The sequence below is a fragment of the Embiotoca jacksoni genome, unplaced genomic scaffold (assembly GCF_022577435.1).
Source record: "Embiotoca jacksoni isolate LCO1_2020_lvr unplaced genomic scaffold, fEmbJac1.0.p SCAF_1, whole genome shotgun sequence".
Lineage (NCBI taxonomy): Eukaryota > Metazoa > Chordata > Actinopteri > Embiotocidae > Embiotoca > Embiotoca jacksoni.
Genome location: NW_027185229.1, coordinates 26,456,085 through 26,482,650, shown reverse-complemented (window position 1 = coordinate 26,482,650; position 26,566 = coordinate 26,456,085). Strand labels below are relative to the sequence as shown.

At 39.4% G+C, this 26,566-nt stretch overlaps 3 protein-coding genes across 4 annotated transcripts; all 3 read left to right on the top strand.

The window, feature by feature from the left end:
* Positions 1–265: 265 nt before the first annotated feature.
* rpp14 (ribonuclease P/MRP 14 subunit) lies at positions 266–4,076 on the top strand. The gene is made up of 6 exons (XM_069150698.1): positions 266–362; positions 1,688–1,842; positions 2,073–2,157; positions 2,606–2,676; positions 2,789–2,867; positions 3,989–4,076. Exons 2-6 carry the CDS (start codon positions 1,751–1,753, stop codon positions 4,043–4,045), a joined length of 384 nt encoding a protein of 127 aa, XP_069006799.1. The 5' UTR covers positions 266–362; positions 1,688–1,750; the 3' UTR covers positions 4,046–4,076.
* On the top strand, positions 4,077–4,896 carry LOC138198917 (hydroxyacyl-thioester dehydratase type 2, mitochondrial-like). The gene has a single exon (XM_069150686.1). The coding sequence runs from the start codon at positions 4,077–4,079 to the stop codon at positions 4,560–4,562; it is 486 nt and encodes a 161-aa protein (XP_069006787.1). The 3' UTR covers positions 4,563–4,896.
* Positions 4,897–5,691: 795 nt separating this feature from the next.
* On the top strand, positions 5,692–26,077 carry pxk (PX domain containing serine/threonine kinase). 2 transcript variants are annotated; one of them, XM_069150672.1, is made up of 19 exons: positions 5,692–6,002; positions 8,828–8,878; positions 9,512–9,559; positions 11,338–11,524; positions 12,404–12,481; positions 12,747–12,820; positions 14,011–14,085; positions 14,372–14,476; positions 15,256–15,357; positions 15,673–15,837; positions 16,181–16,298; positions 16,477–16,555; positions 16,696–16,744; positions 16,839–16,916; positions 17,705–17,791; positions 17,953–18,016; positions 18,679–18,738; positions 19,174–19,203; positions 22,565–22,655. In XM_069150672.1, the coding sequence occupies exons 1-18, from the start codon at positions 5,898–5,900 to the stop codon at positions 19,188–19,190; spliced, it is 1,542 nt and encodes a 513-aa protein (XP_069006773.1). In that variant the 5' UTR covers positions 5,692–5,897; the 3' UTR covers positions 19,191–19,203; positions 22,565–22,655. The 2 variants fall into 2 exon arrangements, with proteins under 2 accessions (XP_069006773.1, XP_069006763.1); XM_069150662.1 differs by lacking the exon at positions 19,174–19,203 and having other exon boundaries at positions 22,565–26,077.
* The last annotated feature ends 489 nt before the right edge of the window (positions 26,078–26,566 follow it).

Here is a 26,566-nt window from a genome sequence, read left to right as displayed (position 1 = left end):
TCTTGCTTTTTGGCTTACACTTATGAAACTCAGTTTGAAATGTCTTCCACCAAAAAAAAAAAAAAAAAAAAAAAGCTGTCAAATGATCTGCCACATTTAAATTTGGCTGTATTTCACTATTTATTTATTTTTGGTAAAAACTCATAAAATTTTGCGTTCGTTTAAAAATTCAAACATTACACATATTCAATGTTTGCGACAGAGTGATCCGTCGTGCTCATTCGCAGCCTCTTTGACGGAGTTTTGACGATTGCGCACGCGCAGGACGGAGTGCAGCGCATGCGCAAAGGCGGTTCCGAAGTTTTCATGGACGCGGAGCGGTCCTCGCCACGCTGTCTCCGCTCTCCACGTTAACGTAGCCGGTGAGTGAAAAGACGTTTACTTTTGTTTACCGTCAACAACAACAATAACAAACGGCATTTTTTTGTGCCGCCAACTGTTTATCTGACCGCGTAGCAGCTACGAGCTAATTGTAGCTGGAGCCGGTAGCTCCCGTTTGACCTCCTTTCAGCTGGTTTCAGGTTGTTTACCGAGAATCTAATGAGATATTTTAAGAAGTCAGCAGATTAAAGCCTTGTTGCCCGTCGTGTCGACGTCTGTGTGCAAAAACAATGGAAGTAAATGTAAAAATTCGTCTTGACAGCAGAGCGTTTCGTTTGTTTTGCTGCTGCGACCTTCATATTTCAACATTCAAGATTCAGGCTCATTATTTATATTATTTACCTGCAACCATATATTAGTTATTGCCTATCGTCCAGCAACCTGTAAATAAATAGCTTTCTTATTATTTTTAGTCAATTAATTGATTCTTTGTTTTGTTTCTGAAATGCCATAAATAGTAAAAGTTTCTATTTTTTTTTTTTTGGACCAACAATCCTAAAAATCTTTAAAAATATTGAATTTTACTATCACATGACACAAAAAGGTGCAGATTTAATGTCATTTTAAACATCTTTTTGTTGATTTTTTTTCAAATAAAGACGTGAAACCTTCTCTTGTATAATGTGAGCATTTTCTGTTCATTATTATTAAAATAGCAGTAAATGTGAATATTTATAGTTTTTGGACTGTTTGTGTGCGACAAAATAAAACTCCCGAATACCTCACTTTGGACTCTGACACGTTAACACATTGCAGTTTTTGTTTTTCTATTCTTTACAAATAAAAAAAAATTAAAATGGCAAACACCTTGTTAACAGAAAATTGTGGAATATGTTTTTGTCAGCATCCATTTCTCTGTGAATAAGCAATCACTTGTTTTTAGTCTATAACATATCATGAAATTCTTCCAAAAATTTTGTAACGACGATAACAACAAAAAAAAAAAGGTATTTGAACCCAATCTTCTGAATTAAAGGTGCGTATAAACACCCTTAATAAGATTATTATTTGGTCTAACATACAAAACAATGATTAAAGAACAAGAAAAGGCAGCAAATTGTCACACCGCAAAAAAAACAACAACAAGCAAATAGCACTGAAATTACATCATAAAAACAATATAAACACATAAACTACATACGTGTGCTCCTGGATAAAGAAGCTCGGTGTAAAACAAACGGAAATATAAAACTATATTTGAAGATCAGCAATCAGACAAGTCTTTTTTTTTTTTTTTTAATTTTATTAGAAAAAGATGCACATATAAGGTTGTGTTATTTAATGTCTCTTTTATTTATTTTTTTAGTCTGCGGTCATCTGATCGACGTGCTGCTCGTCACCCGAAGGTCGACTCGCTGCTGCTGATAGAATGAGACGCGTCAAAAGGAAGGAAGATTCTTCTGCTTACCGCCGAGTCGTGTTGAAGAACGCCGCGCCGTACCACTACCTGAAGGTCTGCCTGTAAGTGGCTGCGCGCACGTGTGTGTGTGTGTGTGTGTGTGTGTTCAGCTAAATTATTATTTTTTTTATTATTGCCTTCATTAAGATTTCATGAAGAGGCAATACAAACAATTCAGTCACTACAATCTGATCTCAGTGACTGCAGCTCCAAGTCATGTTCTTCTATGTGTGTGTGTGTGTGTGTGTGTGTGTGTGTGTGTGTGTGTGTGTTTGTGGGTGTGTTTGTTTAGTGAGCTGGAGGATGACTCAACCCGACCGAGTGCAGTCGAACTGAAGCAGTTCATCATCACCGGCCTGAAGACTCTGTACGGGGAGGTGAGTTTATTAATACGACCGTCGTTCCACGGAGGAGCTTCTTCGCGGGTCTGCTGGGATGTCGCATAACTGCAACTCCCGTGTTATATGAAGCCGGGAGCTGAAATGATTGATTGATTGAAGGACAGAGAAATAACTATTTTAATAATCGAGTAACCGATGATGTTGCGTTTCAAAACAAAAACCACTGAGCTGTTTTTTTTTTGCTTTTATTTTATTTTAATATGGTAATGAAGTGACAAACTTTTGAGTTTTGAACTGCAGGTCAGATGTTCAAATAATTTACACTTTTCTAACATTTTATAAACAAACGTATCGATACATTTAAAAAAATTGATCTGTTCGGATGACCAAACCCCTGAAGTATATATATATATATATATATATATATATATATATATATATATTTTTTTTTTAATGCATTTGTTTATCCTGTATGCCCTTTGAGGTGGGAGCAGCGTTGACCTTTGACCTGTTGAAGTACGATGACCTGACGGCTCTGTTGCGTGTTTACAGCCGGTGAGCTTCAGTCGCAGCAGCAAGACGGCAAGAAAAGAGTCACTCGTGCATCACTTTGAAACTCTGAACTGTGTGTGTGTGTGTGTGTGTGTGTGTGTGTGTGTGTTTGCAGGGGTTTGGTGAAGCTGTGGAGCTCCCTGACTCTGCTGGGCTCCTACCAGAACCAGACCTGCGCCTTCAGAGTGCTGCAGGTCAGCAGACGTCATTCACAAAAAACACTCACTTTAAGAGAATTTGTCACATTCATCCCACTTTTCTCAGTTTGAATTTTTCTGTGTGATCTGGAGCACAAAAAAAAACAAAAACATTTGTTTGACTTGAAAAAAAAAAATCGAGACTGGAGTTTAAATAAACTCATTGAAACTAAACCTAATACAAACAATGATGCAAAACCTGATGTCCGAGCTTTCTGCCTATCAGCTGTGAAAACCTGACCGCCCCTCCCGACCACGTACCGTCCGAGCAGCGTATCTCTGCTGCAGATAAGCTGTGAATTTGTTTTGTTTTTTTAACACATTCAGTTTCACTTTGACAGCAGAGTCAGCTCACTGCAGAGGTGGAATTAAACGAGTTAACTCTGTGACGACTAAATTTCCCCACTGTGGGATTAATAAAGTCTTAACTAATCTATCTATCTATCTATCTATCTATCTATCTATCTATCTATCTATCTATCTATCTATCTATTATCTATCTACTATCTATCTATCTATCTATCTATCTATCTATCTATCTATCTATTATCTATCTATATCTATTATCTATCTACTATCTATCTATCTATCTATCTATCTATCTATCTATCTATCTATCTATCTATTATCTATCTACTATCTATCTATCTATCTATCTATCTATCTATCTATCTATCTATTATCTATCTATATCTATTATCTATCTACTATCTATCTATCTATCTATCTATCTATCTATTATCTATCTATCTATCTATATCTATCTATCTATCTATCTATCTATTATCTATCTACTATCTATCTATCTATCTATCTATCTATCTATCTATCTATCTATCTATCTATCTATCTATCTATCTATATCTATCTATTATCTATCTATATCTATTATCTATCTATTGTCTATCTATCTATCTATCTATCTATCTATCTATCTATCTATCTATCTATTATCTATCTACTATCTATCTATCTATCTATCTATCTATCTATCTATCTATATCTATCTATTATCTATCTATATCTATTATCTATCTACTATCTATCTATCTATCTATCTATCTATCTATCTATCTATCTATCTATCTATTATTTATCTATCTATATCTATATCTCAGGTGTCTCCGTTCCTGTTGGCGCTGACGGGAAACAGTCGCGACCTGCAGCTCGACTAAAGCGGAGGCGGCGTGTCGTTTTTCTTTCACAATGACTTTCATGTGGAGGCGTGTCCTTAATAAACCTTGGCTCCGCCTCCCCTCCATCGCTGCAGCTCTGCCCCTCGGCCGTCTGCTCCACATCGGCCAGCGCGCCTCGCTCACCAAAGCGTTCTCCGCCCGCGACGTGCAGCTGTTCGCCGAGCTGACGGGCGACAACAACCCGCTCCACCTGGACCCGGCCTACGCCAGCACCACCTCCTTCGAGGCGCCCATCGTGCACGGCGTGCTCATCAACGGCCTGATCTCGGCCGTGCTCGGCACCAAGATGCCCGGCCGCGGCTGCGTCTTCCTGCACCAGGAGATCCGCTTCCCGGGGCCGCTCTACATCGGCGAGGAGGTGGTGGCCGAAGCCGAGGTCCGCAGGGTCAAGATGGCGTTCGCCTACATCGCCGTGACGTGCACCGTCAAGGACAAAGTGGTGATGGAGGGGGAGGTGATGGTGATGATGCCCGAGCAGCTGCAGAAGAGGGAGTGAGAGCAGGAGGCGGAGAAGGGAAAAGGTCAAAGGTCACAGCACCCCTGGGAGCGGACAGATCGGAAGATGTGGCAGTGATTGAAAAAAATATCCTCTGCGTCGCGCACACACACACACACGCACACACACACACACACACGCACAAACGCACACGCACCGTGAATTTGTTTTTTGTTTGCGACATCTTTCTCTACATAAATAACAGACACAACAAAGATGTCAGTCAGCTGATGACTTATTGTTTCGTGTGTTTAATTTATCGGCTCTGAACTTTTGTTTGTTTAACTTGTAAAATCGTTTGTGTGGAATAAAAAAATGGAAAGTTTTTCTTTTACTTTATCGAATCCATTTATGTTTTGTTGTCGTTTTATGTTCAGGAGTGGGTTTTTTTTCAGTCCAGTTCATTTTCATCACGTCGACTTCTGTCATTTATTTTATTTCCTTCCTCAGATTCTTTTAAAATAATTTTTTTTTATTGTTAGTAACATGCGTCCTTCAATGCCTCCGATCATCTCGACAGCTGATTTCACCGATGGGTTCCTCTCCTCTCCACTTGAAATGGTGTTAATCAGTAAGTGGAGGTGTAAATCATTTGATTACCCAACAGTTGGTCTCATAACCCCTCATATATGTAACATACGTCATTACACTGAACTACCTGAGGGAATATAGAGCAAAGCATTGGAATAAATGGGTCCTTGTTTTTTTTAATTTTAATATAAGATTTTTTTGCATAATATTTTTGAGAGTTTTACTTTTTTAAACATTTTTTTTTTATTTTTATTGAACCTAATGTTTGTTCTTGTATTTTGAGGAAGGCCATGGGATGTGGGGGGGAAAGCTTCTATTACAAGAAGTAAGCTAGGCCTTACATTAAGACTTTTTTTATGTTTTTAATAATTTTGTTTACGTCACAGTTTGATTTCGATTTTTATTTCACCAATTTGTTGTTGAGTTTTCATTGACTACATCTATTTTTCTGATTGATTGATTCTCCTTTTATGGTTTTTTTATTTTTATTTTAGCGCTTCTCCTCCAGACCGGCAGGTGGCGCTGAGCCCCTTTCCTCACGTGGTTTCGCCCAACATCCAATTATAATAACAAAACAGCCCGATGACGTCAGACCGACGCTGCGCTTCCTGGTTACCGTAAATCGAAGCCAACGGCTAAAGTTCGCTTCTCCCGGTATTTGTCGGGCGCTCGTCCTTTTCCCGTCCAGCGGGGCTCCGCCTCTCGTCTTTTCCCCGGGTGGCGTCAGGCAGCGACAGACGGGGGACTCTCGCCGCGTCGGACTTTCTTTTTTTTTCTTTTTTTTCCGCCGTTAATCCTCCGGGGATGTCTTTCCTGGAGAAGCCGACCCCCGGCGGGCTGCCGCTGCCGGACGACACCGTGCCCCTGACGGCGGTGATCGAAGCCAGCCAGAACCTGCAGTCCCACACGGTGAGTGTTTACCGGGGGGGACAGTCTGTCGGTTTGACTCTAAAAATAAACAACAACAACCCCGCGGTGTGTCCCCCCCCCACCCCCCAGCGCGTCTTTTAATGCGTCTAAAATAAAAGTCGTTTTAAGGGGGGGGGCGTTATAAACCGATCGCTGCGTCACTGGTTCCATTATCGGACACAGCTGTACCCGCTTCTCCACGGCTCCTTCCCCCCGTGAATTGTCACATCACCCACCGTGTTTCTTCTTCTTCTTCTTCTACTTTTTTTTTTTTTTTTTTTTTTTAACGTGATGCTGCCCATTTATATCATTATATTTGCTGGGTAGTTGTATTGTCGGACGGCTGAGCCATGCTCCGCTGGTGCTGTCACTGATTAAGCAATTTCCTGGAAGCGTTTCCTCACCGAGCAAATATATATATAAAGAGATTTGCACTGGACTATTGACACCGACTGGCCCAAACTATACCTGTAAATCCCCCCCCCCCTGAGCTTTTTGTTATTATTCTGTGAAAGCCGTTTTTAACAGCTGCGGCGAACTCCGCTTAAAAGTTGATTAATTTTAATACTGGAACAAATTCACAGGTTTAAAAACGCAACGTGTTGTTGTTTTGAATTGTTATTGATCTGTTTTAACATTCGGCATACAAAAAAAACAAAACATTTGATGTTAGGAAATGTTTAGATTTCATTCAAATAAGTGTGTAAACCATCCGGATTAAAAGTGATTTTGGGTTAAATTATAATTTTGAGGGACAGATTCTCTTGTTATTCGTATAAACACCTGCTGAAATGCACAGAAACAATAATTAGACGGATTTTGAATGGACTTTGGTGCAGCATTACAACTCAACTTTATACTAAAATATGTTCTTTGAATTCGTGTGCACGGTAAGAAACGACGTTAAAACAACGTGACCGAAAAACGAACAGGTCACGTTGTAGACTAAAAACACAAACGGTATAAATTTGCTCCCCGTCCGATAATGGGCTCACTGCGGTCGTGTTTGTTGTTGACGACAGCTGCGCTGTGATCAGCTGAGCTAGCGCGTTAGCTTAGCATGCTAAAGTCAGGCATCCATCGTTGGTGTTGTTGCTCTTGTAAAAACAAAATCATCTTCCTCCATAACATCACGAGAGAGACTAAAGACACGTGGATATAACGATTTGATTTATATATCCACATATTCATCGCGTTTCTATTTGATTACATGAGGTTTTTTTTTTTTCTTATATTTTCAGCCTATCATCAAAACAGCAGATTTAAAAAAAAAAAAAATATATATATATATATATATATATATTTTTTTAATGGCATTTTGGGAAACAGTTATTGCAGAATAAATTATGCTAACTCTGTCTTTCCAGAATTTTCTCAGCACGTAAGCAGCTCCTAAATGAAGGCAGTGCTGCCGGGACGGGCCTGCTAGTCATTTCATCTCTGGTCACCAATTTACCAGCCTCAGACTACAAACAGAGAAAGTCTAACCAACTACACTCTCTTAAAAAAAAACTTAATTCAAAAAGTCAGACTGATGTTTACACTTTGTAAGAACACGAATGACGCTTGCTCCATTTTGATCTCGATGTTAAAAACAATTTAATGCCATTTTGTTTATTTTAAAGGTATCCAGCTTCTTTTTTTTTTTTTTTACTCCTGATTTCTGAGTTAAGATGATCGGATTCCCAAACAAACAAAAAAAAACTACATTTAATGTGGATCAGTCACATCTGGCTGATACCGATCTGCTTATAAAAAGATCAGCGCTGGCGTCGAGGTTAAAGGTCACTTGAGCGCCTCAGAACAAGGAGCAGGTGGATAAAAAAAAGAAACTTGCGTTGGTTTAAATTGATTCATCATATTGAGTTATTTCAGGACTCGATCTGTTTAGTGTTTCTCGAAGCCGCTCAGCTCACATGAACGACCGCATTATTACAGCAGAAAACCTGAGCGTCTGAAAGCAGGTATTATAAACCGTAAAAAGGATTAGATTAAAGGAACATGTCGTGTTTTTAACACCCCGGTTCTCCCCCTCGTAACAGTGTCAACGTGTTTTTTTTTGGTTTTTTTTAAACTCGGCAGCACCTGTGAGCAGGGTGAGACTGATCTGAGTCATTTGAATCTCTTCTCTGGAAAGGAAACAGAAAGCGAACAAGCCTGAAATATGAGAAGCCTTTTTTAAATTTTTTTTATTCAGGTGCAGCCGCCTGTCCTAAAAATAGAGAAAGGTTGTATATTCTAGTCCACTAACTTTGTTTCCTGGTGTGTAATGAACATTAGTTCACTTTAATATTTGATTTAACTCTTTGAGTTCCCATCTGAAACTTAACTCTGATGCTGAGATCGTTTAAAGGTTGTTTTTTTTTTAATAATAATTAGATGACAATAAAAGGTGGGATTTTTGAGTAAAGTCATAATGTTATAAGACAAAATCGTTATTTTTACAAGAAAAATTGTCATTTTTATTTATAAAATCCTTTTGTTTTTCCTCCTTCCTTCCTTACCTCCTTCCTCCTAATCGACACGTAACAAATACGATAACTTAATTCAAATAAAAGGACAACTTTATTCTCAGCTCTGCCTTTATTTTCATAATGTTAGTTTCTTTTTTAATATTACAATTATATTAGAAAGCTGTGACTCTATTTTTGAGACTCTATGACTTTATTTCTCAAAAAGGAATCAAACTGTACAACTAAAAATCTCACATGGTTTTATCTCATTATAGTGTAATTAAATTTTTATTACATTTACAATTATTTTTTTTATTTTTTTTTAAATGGGAGATTGTGTGTTTTAATGGTGGCGTTGTTTCTGTCTCTCAGGAGTACATCATCCGGGTCCAGAGGGGCGTGGCTACAGACAACAGCTGGCAGGTAAATGCACCAATCACAATCTCCGACATCAGGTAGCGCAAGCAGGTAAGGGAGAAAATCACCGCAAAAGTCTGCTCGGACTAATAATCTGGCAACAATATTTACAGATGAAAATGTTCAGTAAACAAGCCGCAAATCATTTTCGTCGTACCTCAAACCAGTCAAACCAAAACAGCTTTAAATGTTCAACTGAGGTTCGTGTGTCACTCGGAGGAACTTAGAGGAAGAAAGAGCGATAAAGATCTGCAGAAACTGCTGTTGTAAGACATGTCGGAAGATAAACAACTCTGTACAATATTTCTGTAATTAACATCATTTCTTTCAGTTTAAGAACCCACGAGGCTTCTTTTTTTTTTTTTAAAACACTGGACATAATGAATATTTTACATTTCTTCTTGATGTAAATATTCATCATATATATTTTTTTTATTTCCAATTGGTGTGTGTGTGTGTCTGTTATTTTATCTATTTATTTATCTATTTTAAAATTAGAAATTCAAATGTATATAAATAGTGTTATTTTTAAATTATTGATTTATTTATCAAATACATTTCAAATATGACACTGACAGGTGTGTGTGTGTGTGTGTGTGTGTGTGTGTGTGTGTGTGTGTGTGTGTGTGTGTGTTGCAGGTGATTCGGCGCTACAGTGACTTTGACGTCCTGAACAGCAGCCTGATGGTGAGTTTCAGTGACTGTCGCTTGGAGACTTTTAAGCTGACTCGGCAAAAAAAGTGTTTGTCAGCCGCGGCTTCGAGACGTTTCTGCTGACATTCGCAGCCGTCGTTATCTTACAGGTGACAAAAGTAACTGAAGTCTTTGTGCGGTGATATTTTTTTTCGTCGTGAATACTCCAAGTGATCAACTGTAGAGAATTTTAGACACAACAAACTAAATCTTTTTAGGCTTATTAGTCCACATTTACACACACACACACACACACACAAACAAACACCAGCTCTGTCTTGCCCAATCTCCTTCCTCTTTTGAGAAAACTCAGTGACCGTTGGTTACGACAGACTCGAGGCTTCGCTGGTCCTGTGAGAAGGCAGCGGATGAATCGGCGCTTCTCAGCTCTTATGTTTTAGAAGGAGTTGTACCAATCTTAATCTTCTACTGGTCTCCTGATCTATTTATCTATCTTATTTTATTCTACACGTATTTGTAATTTTTTTCTTTTTGTGTGCACTTTTTTCATTTTTCTAACTGTGTTTCTATGCTGCTGTGACGACTAAATGTCCCCACTGTGGGATTAATAAAGTCTAAGTTAAAAAAAAAAAAAATACACATGGAGCCCAGGAAGAGTCGTTGTTGCCACGGTAACGGTAAATAATAAAGCACTTAAGTAGGATATGTTTTTTTTTTTCTGGGAACCAACAATGACCGTTTTGTTCCAGTCAATCATCGAGCATCTCTGTAGATGTTTGACAAGTAGAAGTCAGGAGGATTCATCCTCTGGGGACCACGAGGGACCCCGAATGCTACTGACGCTAAAACGGCAACAAAAAAGACTTTGTGAAGTTCTATTTTTCTTCTTTTTAAATGAAGCTCCTGTAAAAAATAGAATCAGAATTTTCTTTATTGTGAAACTCCAAAGTCAGAGATGTTTTTTTATTTATTTTTTTTTTTTTTATTGAAAGCGACTCCCGAGGTCGACCAGGCAGGAGTTCATTATGGAAAACTGTGAACTTTAAGCTTGTCAGTGACTTTGAACGCTGCAGTAAAAATGTGAGAGCGCAGCCTCAGCCATCTGAAGGCGTTAACCATTGATCAGTCAGGCGTCCTAACTCAGCTGGTATTGAGCAGCGGCCTCTGAACCCGCTCGGCTGGTGGAAGTAATCAGTTTAGAGAAGATAAAAAAGAAAAAAAAGTTAGTTTTTGAAACCTGCCGCTCTCTTCGTAGTATAATTTCAGGCTACTTCAAAGCTCCACGCCGGTCCTCACTTAGCAAGATGAATCCATCAACATACTGTTTTAAATCTGCTGTATTCCAGGTTATAAGATAAAGTCGCCATTTAACAATGTCACAGCTGACCGAAGGTGTCAAATTGTCTGTTGCCGCGTGAAAGTGGAAGAAATCTTTTCTAAAAACCTGAGGAACATAAAGAAATGGTGCTAAAATGTTCAAATCAGCAGTTTGACACATTCAGCGTGGTTGTTTGGAGCTGCAGAGGATCTTTAGGATGTACGTCGGATGTCCCGGTCGGTGACTCGTCTTACGGTCGGGTCTCATCATTCCTGGATAACAGGAAGTCAGCGGGGGTGTTTTCTTTTTCTGCTGAGGATTTGCTTGCTCATTTCCTGTTTGAGGGTCTCATTTCTCCCATCAGCAGAACTGTAGGAAACCTGCTGCGACGGTAGATTAAAGGAGAAAACATCAAATGTTGATTTAAAAAAAGAAAAAAAAAAAAGAAACTGCACATAAAAGTCTGAACCCTTTTCTCGGTTTTTCTCCTCAGGTGTGCAGCATCAGTCTCCCCCTCCCTCCCAAGAAGCTGATCGGAAACATGGACCGGGAGTTCATAGCGGAGAGGCAGAGAGGACTGCAAGCCTTCCTGGACTCCATTACCCAGCATCCTCTCCTCTGCAGTTCCCTGCCTGTCAAGAAGTTCCTGGACCCCAACAACTACTCCGCCAACTACACAGGTTCGCTCGTTTATGTTTTATTTACTGCAAGCTTACCCTAAAATTTTACTTTCCATACGTCTTCATAGGACTTCGCTGCAGCAGGTAACTTTGCAGATGCAGATATTAAATAGAAAAGATAGGTTCAGTTTATAAAATGTGATGCACTGTGGCAGATTAAAGCACCAGCAGCATTTAAAGGTACTAGCAGGGATATATTGAATTGGTTTTAGTTTGTTTTATAGACCCGTGAATACTTTTTTTTTTTTTTTTTTTTTTTAAAGCTAAACATCCCCTCCAGACTCTATTTTCACAAATGATTTGTGTCTGATATGGTTTTTCCATAAAATTAAACAACAATCAATTATCTTGTAAAAATCCTTAAAATGTATCGCCGCCTTCTGACTCATTAAAAATGTAGGAATCTAAAGTTATGCAAATATATTTCATTTCTGAAGTTGAACTTCGATGTCTCATGCTTCGTTCTGTGAAGTGCATTCTTCTGCGTTTAAACTGGTTTCAAAGTTTCCACGTCACATTCGTGTGAATTGAATATTGTGCCCGTCTTTATTTATGATGTCACAAATCCTGCTCGTAGCCCCGCCCCCTTAAAAATCTGATTTTCGATGAGCAAACGGCAACTTTCCACCCTGCAGCGGGTGAAAGTTGAAAACGGCCTTCTAGTTTTGAACGCATCGCATTTCTCATTCTGAACGGGAAAGCTCAAAATTTCAACCGGAACAAAAAAAAAAAAAGGACGACATATTTTCGAGCAGATGGCGACTCGTAAACAACAACAACAACAAAAACAACAACAGGAAACATCAGCTTCAAACCTGCGTGATCTGTGCGGGCGAGGTTATTTAAATTGCCTTCTGTCTCTCGGTCTGTGTGTCTCAGAGATCGCCCTGCAGCAGGTCTCCATGTTCTTCAGGTCGGACCCGAAGTGGGAGGTCCTGGAGCCCCTCAGAGACATCGGTGAGACTCACCCGAGTTCATAACATGAAATAAATAAACCCTGACCTTTTTTTTTAGACTTTAGATCTATTTAAGCAGCATGTTTACTGCTTATGAATTCAACATTTTTATTCGTAACAGGAAAGAATCTCTTTACCCGTTTTGTCCGACGCAGCTTTGAGACGACGCACTTCCCTTTATTTCGATAACTGTGAAATGATCTCGCGTTCGGTTCTAATTGGCCGAGTTTCAGAAAACGTGACGCGTCGTTTGTTTGTTTTTTCAGGCTGGAGGATCAGGAAGAAATATTTTCTAATCAAAAACAAAGAGCAGCCCAAAGAGAGATATCTGCTGAGCTGGGTGAGTAAAAACAACAGACTGTGTGGGTCTGCTCATTGGCTTTTAAACAAGTTTTCAAAATACACGTTTTTAGATGTTAAATAAAAAGAATTTAGAAAAAAAAAAAAAAAGAATATCTGCAAGGAGCCGCATAAAGTAAAATAATTAATATGGTCGAGTTCCAGAAATTTAGGACACGTGTGAAACATTAAAATGTATAAATATTAAAGTAAATAACATGACTTTTGTTAAGATTGAATACCAAGTTTACGAGTTGTAAAGTCAAAACTGCCTGAAGTTACTTTCCTCACATCCAAAGTGACAAATGAAATTATAGTTAACGTGACTTCAAATGCGTTAAAAAAAAAGAAACACTTCAAATATAATCTGCAACAGATTTCATCACCTGTTACGGCAGCTCATAAAAGAGCACATAGAAAAGTAAAAAAAACAAAAAAACAGCCCAGATAGTTTAACCGTTTAGTAGTTGCAGATCAAATTTTCTCAACATTTTGAGTTTTATGCAGTAAATTCTAAATCTTTTTTTTAATTATTATTATTATTATAAAGAGCAATTCAGCGACAAGTAAAGTTTTCTTCTTTTACAACCTTTTATTTTCAGTAGTTTTGAGGGACATCTGAAGAACAGATTCCATTTAGATTCAGTCAAATGTGATTAACTGATGTGAATTTATCGCATATAAATAACTCGGATGAGTATTTCACTCAGTGATCAGCTGACTGAAGAGACTTTTGAGTGGGTTTTTTTAGGTGTTTGTTGATTATTTTAATGCCTTGAAATGTTTTGTCGTGTATCCGTCGCTCAGCCGCTGTTGTCTTTTATCACCACCGATCCGATCTGATCTCTTTGTTCCTTTTGGATATAATCGAATAAAACCTGAAATAACTCGACAGATAAGGTTCACGGCAAATTTTTTAAAGAGAGGACCCACTTTAAAAAATTTGCCGTGAATTTTATCTGTCGAGTTATTTCAGGTTTTATTCGATAAACCGAATTGAGGATTAATTTATTATCTCTGAAGGATATTTCTGAAAGTACGTGACTGAAATCACATGCGTGCAAACTCGTGTGTTGTTGTTTTTTTTTCCTGAGCCGGATACAGTCTGAAGGAAAAGAAAACATTTAGGTCAAACATCTGACTGTGTGTGTGTGTGTGTGTGTGTGTGTGTGTGTGTGTGTGTGTGTGTAGGTGGACCTGGGTCCTGATAAGTTCCTGTCAGACAAAGACCTGCAGTCAGCCATGAAGCTGCTAACAAGCCTCTCTGTACGTATACACACACACACACACACACACACACACACACACACACACACACACACACACACACACACACACACACAAAACAAAATATCGGTTTTAGTCATTTGTGGGCTGTAAAAACTCAGCTAGGTGGTGAGAAAAATCACTAAATTCTCAGATTTTTCTGTTTTTCCAGACAATATCTGCATTTAAACCATGTTAATTTTATGGTTGCCGCTAAAGCGTCACTTAATTTGACTTTATATGACATGATTCCAATTCCAGTAACTGAACTCGTCTTCGCCCACAGACTCCGTTTCTCTATCCGCTGTTGTTCTCCAGCACCAGCGAGTCTTCAACTCTGCTCATCCGGCCGTTCAGTGAGCAAGGCTCTCTGAGAGACCACATCTGTAAGGTACACTGTGTGTGTGTGTGTGTGTGTGTGTGTGTGTGTGTGTGTGTGTGTGTGTGTGTGTGTGCGCGTGAGAACATCGGATGGTCGAGCAGGATGTGGAGCTCGTTTCTTTTTAGATTTTTGGATTCTCTTACAAACTTTAAATGTGGTGAACTGAAGCTTTTCAGTTGGTTTCACTTTAAATAAAAAAATAAAAATAAAGCATCACTTTCGGGGAGGTCTTAAGATTCTTAAGAAAGGTCTTCATGCTTCATGTGTGCTACACAACAACTAGCGTAAGTACAACAACTAACTACACACTTTCAAGACATATTAAAGACTTTATTTTTTTCTGAAAATTTGGTTTTAAAAAAGTCTTCTATTTAATGACTAGACAGTTACGTGTTCACAAAATGCAATATTTATATGTGGGTTTTTTTTATGTACAGTGTCACAGAATATTTTATTACAGGTTGTTTGTAGTCTCGATGTTGTTGAACCACTGAGAGTTTTCAAAACCTGGTTTTAGTGAGTTTTAGTCCCGCAGGAGTTCCCGAAGGCTTTTTTAACGTTAGGAAACAAATTCATAGAGTAAAATAATAACGATATTCACAGAGAGAAATACTCAAACACTCTTTTAAAAACCTGCAAAACCTGGCCGAGAAGAGACGGGAAACGGAACAGAAAATGCACGATGACAACACTAAAACAGAGTGGAGACAGTTTTTATAAAACTTCATTACTTTATTTGTTAGGCAGTATTTCATATAAGCCCCGCCCCCTCCTCTTCCTCTGTCCAGGTGAAGCCCAGAGAGAGTTACCTGAAGAAGTACTGCAACCCGAAGAAGAGTCAAGGCCTCGAGCTGCCGCACATCAAACTGTACGGCCGTCAGATCCTGGAGGTACAAACACACACAGAAAACAACACACACACACACACACACACACACACACACACACACACACACACACACACACACACACACACACACACACACACACAGAAAACAACATACACACAGAAAACATCACACACACACATAGAAAACAACACACACAAAACAACACACACAAAAAACAACACACACACAGAAAACAACACACACAAAAACAACCACACGCACACAAAAAACAACATACACACAGAAAAACACACACAGATTGCTGATGTGTGTGTGTGTGTGTGTGTGTGTGTGTGTGTGTGTGTGTGTGTTCAGGGCTTAAAGCTCCTCCACGACGGCGGCATGTTTTACGGCCACCTGCACACGTCCAACGTCATCGTGGACGACGGCGGCGTGTGTCGACTGATGGACGTGGAGAACGGCATGCTGGGAGTTCCCTCGGCGCTGCGGCCGGCCTTCACGCAGCTCAGGAAGATCAACGTACGTGCCACTCCCAAACTGGGATTTATTTTAGATGAGCCTGGATATGAATTAACTCCCGGATAAAAATCTGTTGATCTTAAACAATTAAACTAACAAAAAAAAAAAAAAACCTGAAATGATTTATTAAACGCTGAGAGGGGAAATAAATAATAAAGTAATTCAGTCGGGAAAATTATATCTGTGAAAATGTTCTCTGATTCTTCATGTAGCAAGTTATTCACAAATATAAATAACTGTTTTTTGATGGTTTATTAGACAAAATGTGTGTGTGTGTGTGTGTGTGTGTGTGTGTGTGTGTGTGTGTGTGTGTGTGTGTGTGTGTGTGTATTTTTATCTGTAGACCACAGAGAGCATCGACGTCTTCTGCTTCGGTCATTTACTGTATGAGATGACGTACGGCCGACCGCCGGACAGCGTCCCCGTCGATCAATACCCCGGCGTCCCCTACACAGCTGTGGGTCCGTATATACACACACACACACACACTAAATCAACGCACCGGAAATGACACTGCACAGACAATTTGTAGATTATTTCGGGTCTGCATGTCACGGAAACTTGATGGTGTGTGTGTGTGTGTGTGTGTGTGTGTGTGTGTGTGTGTGTGTGTGTGTGTGTGTGTGTGTGTGTGTTCAGTGTCAGTGCTGCAGTCCATTCTGTCCACAGAGGCCTGTAAGAGCGGGATGCCGACGGTGTCGCAGCTCATGCAGACGCCGTGAGTTCACCTGTTTTTTCTTTTCAATGAAACCCACAAAAGATCAAGTTGTGCTCGCCATATTTTTGGAAGTAAATTCAGTGCGACGTGATATTCATTTTTTTGTTGAAGAGTTTTGTGGTTGTTGTTTTTTTTAACAGGCTCTTCAGCGACATCCTGCTCCAACACTCAGAAAAACTCCAGATCAAGGTAAGAGGTTCAGTTTTGACGTTCGTTCTTACAGGGTTGTTTTTTTTCGACAGCAAAGAGGAAGACAAAATCCGTGGACTTTCCCCTCCTGCAGGTTCCCAGCAGGCTAAAGGAGGCGCTGAAGGCGGCGAAGGAGAGTCTGGAGAAGAGGCTGCAGGAGGAGCAGAGACTGGTGGGTCAATGTTCTCATCCGCTGCCCCTCAATAATGTTTTATTAACAAATGCCGGTACCCGAAGATGGATCCATTAAGCGAAGCGTTGTGCAACAATTATTTATAAAAATACTGCCGGATCACAGCAGCGAGCAGAATCTTTGCCCCTTTTTCTTGGTATGAAGATTCTTCTCTTTGCAAACCTGCACATGTTAAAAAGTTGTCTTCTAATAATCGTATTTAAAACCTTTTAATTATTTAAGTTTCCATATTCCCTCTAATCTGAGATAATAAAATAATGATTCATGCTGCAGGGAAGAATTTCCAGAGTTTGGGAAAAAAAAACAAAAAACTGTTATGTTGCAACTACAACTCAGTGCCTCTTTTTTTTTCTTTTTTTTTCTCGTCCCGCCACGCTGTCTAGACACAAAAAGGGGAAGTTTTGTACTAAATAGACTGAAACTTAAGAAAATTCAGAATCTGAGGACTTTTCTCTTCAATGACTTTCAATGGAAGCAGATCTGAAAGCAAATCTCTTAAAAAAAATAAATAAATAAAAAAAGACAGCATGAGCACAAGCTCATTTCTTCTACTTAATTAAACAGGAAGTGAAATCCAGTTGTGTTTTCCACTTCCAGACTTTCAGGGCCCTTAAAAGAAATGTTGCTGTTTTTTGGATTAACATCACATTTGTGTGAGAATATTCACCTTCATAACTTTTATATCATCTGACACTCGTCACACACATGTTGCATCGCTTTTATTTTGAAAGGTTTGCCTAATGTTGCGTGTTAACATGTGACTGCAGCTCCACCAGCACCGGAGGCTGACCCGAGCCCAGTCCCACCACGGCTCGGAGGAGGAGAGGAAGAGGAGGAAGAATCTGGCGAGGAAGGTCAGCAGACGCACGTTTAAAAAAAAAAAAATTTAAAAGTCATTTTACCATCAGTTTAGAAATTAAAATACTTCGTTTGAGGTCGGTGGAATAAAAATCGGGTGTTTTAAGTTTCGACAGACCTCAACAAAAGTTTTTTTAATTTATTTATTTATTTGCAGAAGTCCAGACAGTCGACTTATGAAAACGAAGAAGACGTGTCCATCAGAAACAACAATAACTCTGGTAGGTCACTTCTGTTGTTACCGTGGATGTAAAGTGTGAAGGTCTCTACGGGAAAAAGGCAACTGAGGCGGGAAACTAATGCTCAACGTCGTCAGTGAGCCGGCTAATTCATTTACAAGTTGGAGATAATATGCTGTTTTGGTTCGCTGAATAGTTGCATTTTAGGTTAGGTTAGGAAGTTACTTTATTAATCCCTGAGGGGAAATTTTTTCAATTTTATTTATTTATTTGGTTAGTCTGAGAATATTTACCACGAAGCAAAAAACAGGTGTAATGATTCATGTTAATTACTGAAGTAGCTCGTTTTTAAGTTGTTTTTCGGCGTGTTCGGTGGAGACAATGAGTCGCTGACTCGGACGTCTGGTAGCCAACTAAAAAGTTTTTGTTTTAAAGCAAATGTTTGCTAGTTTGCTGGGGTTTTTTTTCTTCTTCTTCGCTGTCTTTGTTGGTGCGTTTCTACATTTCTTGGCACTTTACTGCCACCACCTGTCCATCAGTGGAAGAACAGGGAATCAGATTTACGTATATGTGGCTTACTGTGATTACATATTCATATCAAGACCGTCCGTATCTTATCAGGAACCAAAAGTAAGATCTCATCTCTTCGCGCGACAATATTTATCGATGGTGATTAATACGTCCCGTCGTTTGTCCGTCTTCAGGTTCTGGAGCCAGTTCCCCTCCCACGTGCCCCTCCTCCCCCACCCCACCGTCCACCACAGGTATGTCTGTCTGTTGAACTCTCGGTCCATCTTGTCTTTTTCTCCCATTTATCTCTTTTTTTTTTTTTTTTTTTTTTTTTTTTCTGTCTTCCTCTGGAAAAGTGTCTAACAGACCGTTTTAGCGCCCCCCGGTGGTGAGAAGCCGTTCGGGGACATTTCAGCACTTCTGCTCGGATCAATAACAGGACCTTCGTCGTTAACCCAGAATTTCTGGGAAACACGGATGTTTTTTATTTATTTATTTATTTTTTTAAAAAGTATTTTACCGTATTGGTGAGAAATACCTTCCACAGACTAAATGTGACATCGGTTTCCTCTCTTCTCCCGTCCTCCTCTGTCGTCACGGTGATACTGTGTAAATGCTGATTGGATAACCGTCATCTCTCTCTCCTCTTCCTCTTCCTCCTCTTCTTCCTGTTGCCGTCTCCACCGTAGAGCATGCTCCATTCTGACCGTGTCGTTGGGGTAAAGTAAAAGATTTCATAATGTTGATGGTGATGATAAAGAGTCTCTGGTGGTTTTTTTAAAAGAAAAAGCTGCCGTACACCTTCGGCTTACCGGCAAAGCTCCCGACCTGCCTCGCGTCTATAAACGTATGCGAAGAAAACTTTAAGCAAGCGTGCACAGGTTGTTAATGTACTCGGTCGTTATCTGCCAGCTGAAACCTGGAAGTTTGTCATTTGAAACGGTGATTTTCAGACGTGGAAGAATCCATTTTTAACTTCTGTAAGTTGGTTAAACTGTCACACAAAACATAGGGGGGGAAAAACAACACTAAAATATAGTATTTTTAATCAAAACGTTGTCAGAAAAACTTCAAACTGCTACTGTAGGTGGTAGAAACACATCAAGTAAATATAATCTAGTGATAATGGAAGTCTCAAATATATGGAGCTCCTTAAGTTTTTTTTTTTTTTTTTTTTTCTGGGCTACTTTTGCGATGTTATTACCAGACCCATGAATTCACGCCATCGGCCACGTGTCTGGTCACACCGCTTTCAGGACCGTCTGTAGTCGTTGGTTGGTTGTTGTTTTTTTTTCTAAACTATCGGAGCCGCCTTTTAATCGATCGGTACTCTCCACCGTATGACGTACGTCGGGCGCCAAAACTACAACAATGGCCTCCATACGACGTCAGTACACTCAACCAGCCCTACCCGTCGCCGATTGGTCGGCACGAACTGTCAATCAAAACAGGGTTTCCAGACTAAAATCACAGAGAATTTACAACGTTCAGCCTCACGTTTTAAAAACTGAGATTTTTTTTTTATGAACTTTATTAAACAAATTTACATCAAGTTAACAACATCTCGAGTGCTTAATTTGTCAAAATACGCCATTTCAGGATAATAATATTAAAAAGAAGAAATACACGCTTAAAGCGTTTTATACTCTTCCAGCATTTTATTTGTAGTTCTGACATCCGTAACTTTAAGTTAGATACGTTTTTCTGTCAAGGTTTCCTTTAAAAAATAAAATAAAATATATCGAAATCATTCAACTCTCAATCTTAAAAGATCCCAGTATGTAAATAATTCAGTCTTAATCTCCAACACTGCATCGTTTTAGACGAGGCCGCGGGAGCCGCAGGTCAACGTGATCTCCTTCCTCTCGGCTCTCATCGGGCCAGTCGTGCTCTCGAGGACACGGCGATGAGATCCGAAGTGAAGAACGCGCTTCGACAAATCGCCGCTTGCCTGCAAACCGGGTGTACGCCGCATCTTTTACAGAAAACCTCACAATCTGCAATGACGTCCAAACGTCACCGACAGCCCGACTCCTCTCTTGGTTTCAACCCGCCCGTCTTTCATTGGAGATTGTGATCCGTCATTTCTGTTCCAGCACGTCTCGTCTTGTTTTGTGTTTTGTGTTTTTTTTTTTTTTTTTGTCAGTTGGTGTTTATTTGTTTGGGAAGACGTGTCAGATTATTATTATTATTTTTTTTTGTGAACGTCCTGTTTTGGTAAAAATTTGTGTATTATTTCAATCGTATCTTTTCTGTTCGCTGTGAAATGTCGATTTCTTTTGCGGCCGTTGTTTTTTTCCTTTCAGCCTCGCAGAGCTGCTCCGCAGTCGACCAAACGCTTCAATTGCGAAGGATTTTTCATTTATTTATTGTTTCGTCTAATATTCAGATACTTTATTTGTCCGCAGACTAAACGAAGTCATCTGAATATTGCATGAAAAATCCCCGAAAGGTCGCTGTGGCTGCGGAAAACGTAATGAAAGTCGGTTTGTTCCTCGGCCGTCTTGGAGAAAATCTGTCCGTCACCGCTGCAGGCAGTTATTAAATGATTAAAATACAGCTTCTCGTGTTTTCTGACGTGTTCAGGAACAAAACGGGTAATTTTCTGCTGCAGATACCGTCTTCCAAAAATATATAAAAAAACAACAACTGTCCTGCAGTGACGAGTTTCTCCAGGTCGGGACGACATCCGTCAGAGTGACGGATGTCCTTTTCATTACGTTGTAGATAATTCCCTGTGCAGTCACACAGCAGGCTTCAGTTGCAGCTGTTTTAAAGCCTCTGCGCCCCCCCCCCCCCCCCCCCCCCCCCACACACACACACACACCCTCGCTCCCCCCCCCACGCTACTCAGCGTTTTGCTTCTTTGCCTGTCATCCCTGAGTTTTATGTAGTTTTTTTTGGAGGGGGGCGGTGGGATTGTGAAAATGTCACGGCAGCGATAGATGCGGCAGGTTCATCTTCAATCCTCCGTCAGTTCGCTCCGTTAGAATCACACGGAGGCCGTCGTCGACCCGGCGAAGGACAGAAAGTCAACTACAAGTCCCAGAGTGCATTGCTTCGTCCGATCGGAGAGCCGCGAAGCTCCAGAACTCTCCATTTCGTATCAGTCACCATAGAAACGGCCACCGAAGGCTCATGGGTATTGCAGCGTTCAGGTAAACTGAAGGTTGCGTTGAACTGACGGTGGATTGAGTTCAAGCCTGATCTACAGGCGCTGCTTTCACAAAGATATCCACTGGTTTTGTTGGAAAAATCCACAGAACACACAGCAATTTAAAAAAAAAAAAAAAAAATTCATAAAACTAGCGACACTCCATTTGTTGTAATTTACCCTTCAGAAAGGGTTTATTGGCTGTAACTAATAATCTATAAAGGTTAATAAATCATTTACTAGACATAAATCCGTCAAAATTATAACACAGATGTTGATAGACGTATTTGTAGATTCAGAGTGACTCAGCATCACAAACAAACACTGATGTTTCCTGGAAGAAATTACTGAAAAAAAGTTGCCCGATAATCAAGTTTTTAAAATTTTCTCTATAAAAGTCAAAGCTGCTGATAGTGAATCTGGCATTTCTTTTAATTAACCCAAAATGTTAACTAATACAGGTTAATATGCGGGTTGCCAGAAATGTCTTTGCGGAATAATTTGACAACTTAGAAAAATGTATAACTGCAGAATTAGAAATTCTCTGAAACAGCTTTTTATTGATCCACAAAGCGTAACTAAATGATCCAATAATCGGCAATGAAATAAATGAATAAAAAGGTGCCTCATTTCAAAGTGGTGACAAACTATTTTCTACCGATGTAATAATCTCTATTAAAACGATGTTGATTTGATCTTTACTCTTCATCCCGCGGATTGCTGTGATGTTTAAGAGCCTCGATTTTTGTTCGTTACAGTCGAAGTTCGCCATCTTAACTCTGATCAAAGCAGTTGGAGACTAAAAACCAAATTTTTTTTTTAATTTATCTTTGTGCAAACAGCTCCTGAAGAAACTGAACGCGACCGGAGTCGCTTGATGTTCTTCTCTCACACTTCCTCCTTTTATTCCTCTCTTCTGTATCCAGGACCACACGCAGCTCCTCCTCCTCCTCCTCCTCCTCCCCCTCCTCCTCCTCCTACGCTGGACTCCTCCTGCCGCCCTCCTCCTCCTCCTCCTCTGCCCTCCTCTGACGGAGCGGGAGGAGGAGGAGGAGGAGGTCGCTCCGCCCTGCTGAGCTCCATCCAGACCTTCAGTAAAGGCAAACTGAAGAAGGCCGATGCGGTCAAACGCAGCCGACCCGTCACCTGACCCCGCCCACCGACGCAACCCCATCCGCCGAAACCGTCGCTACGGCAACATGACCGACCCGCCAGTTCTGCACTGTGGTCCCTTTACCTCCCCGAGATGTGAAAAGCAAATCACTAACAAAACAAACAAACAAAACCTACATTTGAGTTGTTATCGCCGTTTTCTGCTTTTTTTTTTTTTAGTTTCTGCTTTTAAAATGTTTTTAATCCGTTGCTGTGGTTGGAGAGACGAGAAGACGGGCGGGGGGGGGGGGGATGGCCGCCCTCAGTCTGTCATTTCAAACATTTTTAGACAATCTTAAGCGTCTGAAGGTTTGTCTTCTCTGGTCTCGCTTCGTCTCTGAGAAACAGCCAGCGGGATCCAGACGGGAAGCTGGGATACTTGAACTTGAGCTTTATTTCTTTCGGTGGATCCGCTGCTTCATTTCTGGTTTTTTTTCAAGCTCTTAAAAAGTCTCAGTTGAAACATGAGGAATATTAAACTCTGGAGCCACCGTGGACTCTTTAACCCCGCTGGATGTTGAAGTTCCTGGACCGGATCCCGGAGCGGCAGACAAACCGGTCAAAACTTCAGCTTTCCCTTTTTTTTTTTTTTTGAAAGCATCTCTGATCTTTTGACGTGGGACAGTTTCAACACAGCCGCAATACAAAGACAAAACAAAAAAAACACCATTTGTCTGAAATTAAATGGCGAAGTCATCATGGTCTCAAAATGAATGAAAAAAAAAAATCGACCAGTGCAGCATGTTTTAATAGAAATCAAGTTATTTTTGCAATTTTTAGGAAAGACGTGTCTTGAAACAAAAAGAAAAGCAGGAGGCTGTAAGAAGCAGAAAGTTGGGGGAAAAAAACCTGCAGATTAATTTAGTAGTTTAAAGAAAATCAACTCAGATTACAGACAGAAATAAGTTTAAGAATTCTTCTCTATCGCATTTTATCTCATGAAAAAACAAAACAGAAATATCAGTCCAGACTTTCACCGTTTCCTGTTCTGCTTCTGCAAGCACGGAGCGATCTGATTGGTCGAGATTCATCCTGAACATCTTACCGGCTTTGTTTCAGGCCGAAACACGTGCGAGCGACGAGTTTTTGCACGATTCCTCAGAGCAGCTAAATACGCAGCGACGACGAATTCGTTTTTACGTCCGCCTGTTCGTTTTCACACTTTCTCTTTGCACGTAAAAAAAAAAAAAGTGGGCGTGTCCTTTAAAAACAAAAACAATGGAGAAAGACTTTTAACTCGACTTGTCTTAATTGCCTCATTTTGCTGCAACCCGCTTCTTCTGCAAAGGTTTTTTTTTAACACCAGAATGAAACCTGTATTTTTTTATTTATTTTTTTTTTCCACCAGATCTCCAAATGTTTAAAAATGCATCGTGCAGCTTTCACGTTTTTTTTTTTTTTTTTTCGCTTCTTATGACTTCGATAGAAAAAAAAAAACCGTTTACATCAAATTCAAAATCCTTGTCAGTCGGGTTTCCCTCCATCCAGGCAGCCGGCAGCTTCAGGACTCGATGGTCGTGCGGTGGATTAAAAGTGTTGAAAATGAATACTTTGAGACTCGTCGTAAAAAAAAAATAAAAAAATTCTTTGACTGTGTGAAAATGGGATGTGGACTCAGAGCCTATAAATAATCTGGTATTTATCATCGTTTAGGGTAAAAAAAAAAAAATGTTCGATAAATAAAAATAGAAGCTGCTTACGTAAGAAAAGTACATAGAAATAAATTAAAAAAATTAGATTAGAAAAATAATTTATTCATGAAAAAAATATGATTCATAAAACAATTTTTTTAATTTTGTTTTTTTTTACCGGAAGTCACCTGAAGCAACCGGGATCGTCCCAGCTTCAGTACAGATGTTTCATTAAACGACATCTAAAGTTAACACTAGTTTATTAAAACACTCACCGTTGAGCTGAGGTTTAATTTAACACTCAGATTGCTGATATTTGGTGGTTTTTTTATTCAATTGTGATTTTTTTTTTTTTTTTTATTTTATTTTTTACATTTGTTGTACTGAGATTTATTTCACCGTGCCATACGGGCCGCCGTGCCAATGGACATCTGAATGTTGTTGTTTTTTTTCTCGCATGTGTCAATACGACGCGAACGCTTCAGCTCACGGCTTAATGCGGTTATTATTTTACAAATGTCAGAAAATAGAAACTGTCCTTGTGTTTTAAGATTATTTGTTCTCACGTTTGAAGACATCGTTTGGCTTTTTTTTTTTGCTTCAAAAAAATAACTTAAAACAACTAATCAGTATTTTTAAAGTCTTGCAGAGTAATAATAATCCACTAAAATAAGAAAAACCCTCAGAATTAAAAAAAAAAAAAAAAAAAAAAAAGATAAAATTTTTGCATTTTGACTTTGGAAAACAAAAATTATGCAACTCGGATCTAATTCTGTCGGATAGTTTCGGAAAATATTCAGGTTTTCGCAGCGAGAGCACGTCAGTCGAAACAAATAGAGGGATCATTTAGCTGCTGTGGTCTTTCGATCGTATCGCATGATCTTCCTCGATAAATCAGAATATCTCACGAGAACCTGCCGACGCTCCAGAAGAGCGACTAAACTGGACGTAGTTGTGAGTTTGTTTTTTTCCCAAAATCGAGATTGAACATTCGACCTTGAACGTGTGCTGGATTTAATCTTAAAGGAATAGTTCAACAATTTCTAAAAACAATAAATAAAAAATGTGTTCCCCACCAGAAAACATATAAAATATTATTCAAAATTGTGAATTATTCCTATAAAAGTGATTTCACCACAATCAGTGGAAGCAGCAGTAAACTGTGGCCTTTTTTTTTTGGTCATTTTTATTTTATACATACATTTTTTCCCCCCCGAGTGTCTTAGTCCTCGTTTCTTCACCTTCGCATGAATCCTCTCGCCTGCGACCACCTGACTGTGTCGTGCGCTGAAGCGTCGGCGGACGAAGTTCGAGCTCGATGCCCAAAATCATGAAGTTATTTTTATTTTTATTTTGTATTTTTTTTTCCCCGTGCAGCCCGGCCGAATGCTAACGCGCGTTAACTTGTGTGAGAAATGTCTCTCTGCAGCACTTTAGAGGGGTGGAAGACGCGTTTGTGTTCACGAATAAACAAATTTGCAGACTACATTTTTCTGAGGTCATTTACAAGTCGATGAGCGCATTTAATGCAGCTGCACACAAAAAAAAATAAAAAAAATAGGACCCTCGTCTTCATCAACGTTGAACATGTATATCTGAGATGATACTTGCATAAACTGAACAAACATTTGATTAAAAAAAAAATAGTTCAGGAAACGTGAGAGTGACGAGTGTTTATTGTTTCTGCTGTGCTAAATAATGCGTTAAGTGTTGATATTGGGACGCAGTTGAGACCGTTGGTGGCGCTAAAGCTCCCAAAAGGAAGAAGAAGAAGAAGAAGCATTAAAAAGGAAGCGTACTCGCTCCAAATCGCATCCTTTTCACGCTACGGATCGATACGACAAAGTGGGTCGAAGTTCAAGTTTTAAGTTCAAAGTAAATATTAAAAAAATATAGGATGCGATTCGGAAAGCAGAGCCAGCGTGCCACTTTTTAGTTGGTGTGGAGGTATTTTTGTGTCTTTATTATGCAAGCAAAATAAAACTGTTTTAAAAGCAAATTTTTTTTTAAAATTTATTTATAATAAAAAATTATTAAATAAATTTATTTATAATAAAAATAAAATGTATTTATTTATTTTTAAATAAAGCTAATTTAAAAGCTAATTTCTTGCACTGCAATAAATAAATAAAAATAAAATTTGTA